At 42.2% G+C, this 9,117-nt stretch overlaps 1 protein-coding gene across 1 annotated transcript; it reads left to right on the top strand.

Annotated features, from left to right (window-relative positions):
* The first annotated feature begins 2,026 nt into the window (after positions 1-2,026).
* Positions 2,027-8,829, top strand: KLF10 (KLF transcription factor 10). The gene is made up of 4 exons (XM_075213912.1): positions 2,027-2,173; positions 4,275-4,499; positions 4,663-5,509; positions 6,177-8,829. The coding sequence occupies exons 1-4, from the start codon at positions 2,126-2,128 to the stop codon at positions 6,434-6,436; spliced, it is 1,380 nt and encodes a 459-aa protein (XP_075070013.1). The 5' UTR covers positions 2,027-2,125; the 3' UTR covers positions 6,437-8,829.
* Positions 8,830-9,117: the final 288 nt, after the last annotated feature.

Raw genomic sequence — 9,117 nt, 5'->3', positions numbered from 1 at the left:
GTAGAGGCTTCAGCTGGATCCCAAGTTAAAGGCTAGTAACGACATTCTGAGATGGCGTTACCTTGCTTTGAAGCCAATTAAATTGTATAATACCGCTGTGCCCATAGAGGTCTATGGGCACCTAGGCAGGAGCCGATACATAGGGTAAGGTTTCCTCTGCATTAACCCTTTGTTAATTAGGAAACAGGAGAGAACCTTTTGCCCGCATAGTAGATCTTTACCACTTGTTAAATAGACCCCCTATGACAGTGTTGGCTAACCTGTGACACTCCAGGTGTTGTGAAACTACAAGTCCCAGCATACCCTTCCAGCAATAAGCTGCTATATATTGGTAAAGCATGCTGGGACTTGTAGTTTCACAACACCTGGGGCTCGATTTACTAAGCTGTGGGTTTGAAAAAGTGGGGATGTTGCCTATAGCAACCAGATTCTAGCTATAATTTTGTAGAAGGCACTAAATAAATGAAAGCTAGAATCTGATTGGTTGCTATAGGCAACATCCCCACTTTTTCAAACCTGCAGTTTAGTAAATCTAGCCCCCTGGAGTGTCACAGGTTAGCCAACACTGCAGCAGTGGCCTATGACTTTTAATATGTTGTTTGAAATGCAATAAAGCACTGCAGGTATTCAAAGCATTTTTAGATAGTTACAGTGCACAGTGAACAGATTTCTTAACTATTAATTTAATTTATCAGGTTTCATGCCTTTACCATGCAAAAAAAACCCATATTAACTACATAGGTAGCTATGGATCTTTAAACTAGTAAACATATACACAAAGTACAGCTTTTCTGCTTTAATCATTCACCCTGAGTTGGCATTTAACGCTGTAACCATTGGTTTAAGATAATAGGAAACTATGTTCCTAATTTGAAGTGTATTCTGATGTGGCTGAATACACTTCAGAGCAACGCAACACAGAAATAAAGGCCCCTTACCCCCTGATGTAAATATCCTGCTTTCACTAGCGTTGGAAAGGGGCATGGAGATTAAACCCCTTGGTTGGGACCATTTGCGTTACTGCGGTACTTTGGACGCTGCCTGCTCTATTTACTGGAGTTACAAATGAACGCATTGGGGTTAACAGAGTGTCCGCCGTTGACCCCCGTTCCCCTCCAAGAAAGCACCAGTGTGTTTCTATCCAATTTTACTGCCATTTTCTAGTTTGTATTAATGATAGGGAATAAATATCACATCTTTGGTCCACACCCCTATGAGAAATGTAATATAATGCACGGCGGCTAAGTGGTTAACACTTCTGCCTCACAGCACTGGGGTCATGAGTTCAATTCCCGACCATGGGACTTATCTGTGTGGAGTTTGTATGTTCTCCCTGTGTTTGCATGGGTTTCCTCCGGGTGCTCCAGTTTCCTCCCACACTCCAAAAACATACTGGTAGGTTAATTGGCTGCTATCAAATTGACCCTAATCTGTGTGTATATTAGGGAATTTAGACTGTAAGCCCCAATGGGGCAGGGACTGATGTGAGTGAGTTCTCTGTACAGCGCTGCGGAATTAGTTGCGCTATATAAGTAAATGGTAGTAATAATAATAATAATAATAATAATGTCTAGGTACCACAGCAAAATGGCTTATTTGCCCGACAGGAAAGGTTGCCCTTGATCCCATGCACACAGGCACGAATTGCACGTGTATTTCACCACAGACAAAGGCTGGGTGGAGGCAGAGAGTGGGACAAGGGATTACATAGCCAGTTTTTATATAGACTTTGTGGTCTCAGTGAGGGGGGAAGGGAATAAAGACGTGACCATTAGTCATGAACCCTCCCACCCTCCTGTGTGTGAGTGAGGATACCGGGGATGCAGCATCACCCAGGGACTTCCCAGGCCACACTCAGGGCCTGGAGGGGGGTTTGTGTACCACGCACTGACTCCCGCTCTACCACGCCGCTTAGCAGCAGCTGATCACGCGCGGCCTCACCGCTGATTGGCCCTCGCCCTACACACCTTTGGCGCTGATTGGCGGCGGCTCTCCCCGCCCAGCACTACGTTGTGTGAGCTTCAGTACAATCTGAATGGAGCAGCTGGGAAGCAGAGGAAGGAGATAGATAGAAGTAGCAGAGAACACTGCAGCGCAGTCTCCTCCAGCAATAGACACTCACTGTATGCAACAAGCAATGCTCAGCTACACTTCTCATCACTTGCACAGCAGGGTAAGTCACCTTCTTACTGCAATTTATAGGATAACAAATGCTGGGGATATATATATATATATATATATATATATATATATATATATATATATTAGGGGTAAACCGTGACCCCCCTATTGCAAATGATGTTGGGGAAATGTTGATGCTGAAATGAGTCCTGCCATAGGCAACCGTTGTGATACCGGCTTATAATGTACAAGTAGGCGATCTGTGGTTCTCTGGTTATAGAGGAACTGCAAATCCTGCATGCTGATACTTGTAGTTCCACAGCTGGAAAGTCACCGGTTCTCCAAGCCTGATATGATGCATGTGGTGGGGTTTGGTGACAGTGATCTCCCTAGCAGAGGTGGTATCTTATAAGGCATGTTAGGAAGAAATGTGGCATTGATTGCTTATACTCCCTAATACCAGCAGCAGTATATATATATATATATATATATATTGTAATAGCAAACATTGTGCAACCTACAGAAACTCGGATGACCAGCACCGATCTTAATTGAAAAGTGGAAACAAATACAGGTGTTGGCTTATATTCTGCAAACATTAGGGAGTTGTTTATCTGACCAAAATGAATGGTGTCCAGTGCAAGTGATAGATTATCTGTAGCACCTACTTATTATCTAGGGTGATTGTTTTGGTTTTCAGCTATTTATAGCACGGCTTGCCCTGGGCATTACTGCTAATTGGCTCCATTATTCCTTTTACAGAGTTTTTGACAACTTCCAAATAAACGTCATAATTAGTCTGGTTGGATGATGCACAGGTTGTGATTCTGAGCACTGAACAGCAATATTAAATGTCTTCCACTATTGGGTTAGATAACTTTTTGTTTTTCATAGCATCACTTTGTATAAGCGGCGCTGCAGGGCGCGTCCACGCGTGCGGAGACGCGCGCGCGCGCGCCTCTCTGAGTATATATAATGTGTGGGTCGGGAGCGCGCCCTTCAGCAGAAACTAGGTGAAAGGTTGCCGAGGCAGCGAGTCTCCGGGTTCACGCTTCGCGAGTGTTGTAGCGCAGCAGCTGATCACGCTTCGTTCACGTGCCCGCCCCGGGGTCTGGCGTCCAATCGCTGCACGGCATGGGCGTCCTCGCCAGCCAATGGGCGTTGTCGAGGGCGCTGATTGGCTGCGGCGCGGCAGCGGTATGTTTGTGTAACCGGGGTGGGAGAGTAACTTGAGGGCGTACGTGATGTCGCTGGGTGTAATGTGTCTCATCACCCTTATCCCACTGGGGTGGGGGGAACATTCTTTACAGCACAATTCCATTTAAAAAATGTGCAAAATCCCTTTATTGTTTATGTAAAGCCTTATAATGAGTGGATTAAAACAAACTCCAATTGAAATCCTATGTGTGTATTTAGAAAACAAAATAAATGGAATATAATATATTATTAAACAATAAAGTTGAAAGTAAAAGTTGTAATGCAAATTTTGACAACTTGTTTTTTTTTTTAAATTTCCTGTTTATACAAAATGCAGAATAGAATATGTTGCTTTGTGTTAACAATGTTTTTTACTAACTATCATCATCATTTATTTATATAGCGCCACTAATTCCGCAGCGCTGTACAGAGAACTCGTTCACATCAGTCCCTGCCCCATTGGAGCTTACAGTCTAAATTCCCTAATATAGACACAGACAGAGAGGAAGACAAGACAGGGAGAGACTATGTTTTTTTTTTGTTTTTTTTATAGCAGCCATTTAACCTACCAGTATGTTTTTAGGAGTGTGTGAGGAAACCTGGAGCACCCGGAGGAAACCCACGCAAACACAGGGAGAACATACAAACTCCACACAGATAAAGTCATGGTCGGGAATCGAACTCATGACCCCAGTGCTGTGAGGCAGAAGTGCCAACCACTGAGCCACCCATAACTCTACAAATCAGTTGTACTCTCCTGTCTCTATATACACAATCCATAGAACTATTGTGCCCTAGAAATAAATTGCTATAATAATAATAATCTAAAAGTGTGTACAACTGAATGTTTGTAAGCGCTACGGAATATGTTGGCGCTATATAAATAAATGATGATGATGATGTTTGGGGGTTTTCTTATTAACTATTTTTGCTGTCATTTTTTTTTTTTACTGTAGATAGACAATATGGGAGTATCTGGAAGCCAACGATGCGAAGGAGCGCCCTGGAAATCTTCAGAGAAGGGCCACTTTGAGGCGGTGGAAGCCCTCATGTACATGAGCAGTCGCTGGAAGCCTGAGTCCAAACTTTACAGTGATTTGAGGCCAATTACTCCGGCATCTGATCTGTCTGAGAACGAGGACAGCGTGATCTCAACAGATTTCAACACCATGCCGGCCTTTGTAAGTGTTTTGGCTGTTTACAAAATTTTATTGCGCAATTGTGCTGCAGTATATTGCTTGGACCTGTTCGTTAAATGTGTAAAAACTCTATATAGTGTCATTTAGGTATGTAATTTATACGCAGTTGTCCGATGAGCCAATCGTTCTTTTTCTTTTATTACAGTGCCTAACCCCACCGTACAGTCCTTCGGAGTTTGAAATGTCACCTTCCCCAGGCATCAAGCCTATATCTCCAGCACCAGTCACTGAACAGAGCAGGCCTCCTAGTAATTCAGGCCAAGGTTTAGTAGAAAACAATTCGGTAAGCCACCAGAAAGCCCACGTCACCAGCGTCATCCGCCATACTGCCGACGCGCAGCTCTACAGTCCGCATCCGGTTATGCCAAAGAATTTTGATGGGCACGTCGTAAGCAGCGGCAGCGCTCAGCAGAAAAGTGTACCCGGGGTGGCTGTGCAAAAGGTTGTAAATAAAAGGTGTGATCCGAAGCCTATCAAGACTGAAGAAGTACCGGTGGCGCCCCCTACTGCTCTCCAGACTTGTAATAGCAAAACAAGTACTTCCGATGCCTGCTTTATCCCAGTGCAGATCCCATCGCCACCACTGATCGTTTCCACACCGATAGCTGCAAATACTGTGCCGCAGGTGCCCGTCTTTTGTCAAGTGGTTCCTTTTTCTTCTAACAATTCTCTGGTGACCACGGTAGTAACCAACACTCCCGCTCAGCCACCAGCTGTCATGCAGCCGTTGTTTTATATGGGAACTCAGGTGCCTAATGGGAGAGTGATGTTTGTAATGCCACAGCCTGTAGTGCACAATACAAAGACTGTTGGGTCCAGCAGTACCAGACTGTCGCCAATTGCCCCTGCGCCGGGAGTTGCACCTTCTGAAGGAAAAGTTACCTCTCACATGGATGCATCCCGAATTAGAAGTCATATCTGTAGCCAGCATGGCTGTGGGAAGACCTACTTCAAGAGCTCCCACCTAAAGGCACACATGAGAACTCATACAGGTAAGCTTCTTGGCAATGAAAACTATTTTCTCTAAAGCCTAGGCACAGTGCCCACACTGCCCACATATTCACGGCACTTATACTCTTGTAATTATCTTGTCTTATACTCTGCACGTTGCAAGCAGTGTAAACACCCAAGCGGCATGATGATGGCGGGGGTTGGGGGCCAGGTAGATAGTGGAAGGAGCAGGGTCTCCCAACAGCACAGACTAGTGACTTGAGGCTGCTGTCATTCTGATGCAGGAAGATTGGGGAAGTTAAACATACCTCTATATAAAACAAGAGTTCATACAACAATTTTGTTCTTGTCTTAAATAGAATCCAGGCACAGTTTCCGAATCTACTGAATTATTAATAAATATTCCATCCAATTGTGCATCTATTTAACAAGGATAACAATTATAATGACACAACTTATCCAGTTATTGGCAATTAGAAGATTGGTCTCCGTCTATTTTTTTCCGTAACCGCTGAAACTGTCTATGCGGTATATTATAATACAGCATGAAAGCAATGTTTACATGGAATTTTATTTAGTTGTAGGTATTTTTAAGCATTGAGCCAAACGTGTTTATATTGCACAGAATAAGTAAATCGGATATGGATTTTGTGCATAAAAGTTATTGGGATTTAGCTGACACACTTTGATGTTTTTTTTTATTCACAGGAGAAAAACCTTTCAGCTGTAGTTGGGAAGGTTGCGACCGAAAATTTGCTCGCTCTGATGAACTGTCTCGCCACCGTCGAACGCACACAGGAGAGAAGAAATTTGCATGTCCCAAATGTGACCGCCGGTTCATGCGCAGCGATCACTTGACCAAGCACGCACGGCGGCACCTCTCAACCAAAAAGCTCCCCGCTTGGCAGATGGAAGTGAGCAGGTTAAGCGATGCCGCTATGCTGCAGGCCTCGGCTCCTGTCCAGTGAGGGTCCCCGTAGAGCTTGCTACTCTCGGCTCAAAGTTCATGGGTTGTCCGTGTTCACCACCACCACGATGACGAATCACCTCCACTCCATTACGGATGCGAACCTGGTTAGGACCACGTTTCCATCGTGGTCCGTGCAGGAAAGGCGGCAGCAACAGTGAAAACACATTGAGGACTTGGTTCCTATTATGTTTTTTTTTTTTTTTTTTTTTTTGTTTTTTCGTTTTTTTTATTTTGTTTTCTTTTTGCACTGGAGAAGAATGTGAAGTGCAGACAGTTTGCGTAACACTGTCGGGTTGATAATGTTGCCGGGATGGTATGCGTTGTGATTAAGTTGTAGCTGATTGCTACTAGTACCGCTTACATAGCTACGTAAGCTAGTTAATACTAACTTGGTAAAAGTGGCTTCATTTAGGCTACTACATGGTGGTCTGGCTTGTCGTTTCCTGAAATAAGTTGTGGTTAGCAATGCCAGTTATTGACTAGCAATAGCCACCTGACCTGCTAAGGGTTCTAGTAAAATAGAGTATTTAACGTGCATAAAATGTTCTTTGGATAGTTACACTTCTCTGTTAACAATATCAGTAATTGCGGTATTGTGCGTTCAGTAACGTCTACTTCAAATGTAACAATGGCAAGGGAGTGAGCGACTCACCTGATATAATATATATCCTTATTATGGGGTGGTTTCATAGTTCTTCTCAGGAATGGTAACTAGTGTAATGTTTATAAGTTATCCTCCAGATCAAATGCAGGTAACTCATATTAAAGTAGAGCTTTACTTTCTTGTTTCTTTCACTTAAGTGTGATTTCAATAAACTGATTACCTTTAATATTACTAGTAACCTAACTCCATGGGTATCTTAATGCCATTCCATTTGGAAACCTACTTAGTGAATTGTAATTTTCCTTTTGACATTGGTAAGTGAAGCGATTTCAGGAGTCGTAAGCAATGGTCAGGACTAGGAAACACTGCCAAACACACGGAGACGGGAATTGTAAAAACATCGATTTTTGATTTTATTTTTTTTTTAAGAATAATATATCATTTTGTAAAACGCAAATGTCTATATTGAGAATATTTTTGAGAACGTCAAATGGACATTACAACGATTCCATAAGAAATGATACTTTTTAAAGATTTGCGTCTAACTCTTTTGCACTCTTTCCTTTTATAGAACAATCTCCTTTCATATATTCTGGGAGCTTACATGCAGTTAGGGAATGTGAAGGTAAACTGCCTTATATCTGTTCCACTCGGCTAGTTGAAATTCACTTCCCATTTTTTTTATAAGCTGGCAACTTGTATGCCCATGTTTTGTAACTTTATTCTAAAAAAAAAGTGACTTTTTCGTATTGTTAGAAACTTCTAGTTTGGATAGTTTTTGTTCAAACGATGCTTGAAACACAGAATTTCTCCTTTGTCAAATAGCAAAAAGTGAGTCGTCAGAGTATTCCTGCATTGTACGCAGCACGCTGTTGCAGCTCTAATGCAGTAGCAAACATATAATATATTATCCACATATATGTATTCAGAACAGGTACACGTCTACAATACACTTGCATTTTTCACTGGCGATGCTACTGCGTGTCAGTGTATGTTTAAGTGAAGCATCTTACGGGGTAAAGGTACAGTTTGTATCTCCCTCCCCCCTAAGCTCAATGTTTACCAGATGATTACTACCTAATTTGATGTACTAAAGTAAGAAAGGAAGCTGCAGGTTTCAGTTGCTTAAAGTGCATCTTTATTTTTAATCTGTTTAGAGCAGTGTTGGCTGCCCTGTGACACTCCAGGTGTTTGTGAAACTACAAGTCCCAGCATGCTTTGCCAATATATAGCACTTTATTGCTGGAAGGGTATGCTGGGACTTGTAGTTTCACAACACCTGGAGTGTCACAGGTTAGCCAACACTGGTTTAGAGGTTTGTATGTGTGCTTGTTTGCCCCCCCACCTGCTCCCTCTTTTCAGTTGCACTTTGGTCACAAATGTTAATAAAAAAAGTCCCCTACACACACGGGAAGCAGCCAATTTGTGGACCGGACCAGTACGTATCCAGTAAATTTACTAGGCTAAGCTCATCTCCTCTGTGATGTCATCAATTCCTAGTAAACTAATTGGCTGAGCTCTCCTGGCTACTTACCCCGTGTACAAAGTGGCTGTTCTTAAGTTGTTGTAGGCGACAAATACACTTTAAAAGGCATCCAATGTTTTCTTGTGGATGTTCTAAAGCTTTAAATATTCATTCTTGTAATGGATGTGCACATAGATTTAATGTTGACCATTAATGTAAGAGGCATTTTGTGGCTATTTCAAATATATATATATATTTGCACAGTATTTGATATGTTGTACTTTATACACGTTAAAAATTAAAGAACAATTTTTTTATCATATGTGTGGACTATAGCCTTTTATTTTTTTACAATGGGATTTCTTTTATGTGTTCTGTATTGAAATTAATAGCAATGACTAAATAAAAACTGGGCAATCAGTTTAAACATGCAAAGGATGTGTGGGTTATGTTTGCATATTACAAATTAATTTTACAGTGAATGAACAGTGGTCGAAGTGGAAATTTAGAAGTGGCGGTATGAAAAATGTAAGTGAATGGAATATGATGGTTGTACAATGGGAGCGGTAGAAGTGGCAGTGTTACATACCACCGTATACACCCCCACTTC

This window comes from Mixophyes fleayi, chromosome 5 (genome assembly GCF_038048845.1).
Source record: "Mixophyes fleayi isolate aMixFle1 chromosome 5, aMixFle1.hap1, whole genome shotgun sequence".
NCBI lineage: Eukaryota > Metazoa > Chordata > Amphibia > Anura > Limnodynastidae > Mixophyes > Mixophyes fleayi.
This window is presented reverse-complemented; position numbering and strand designations above follow the sequence as displayed.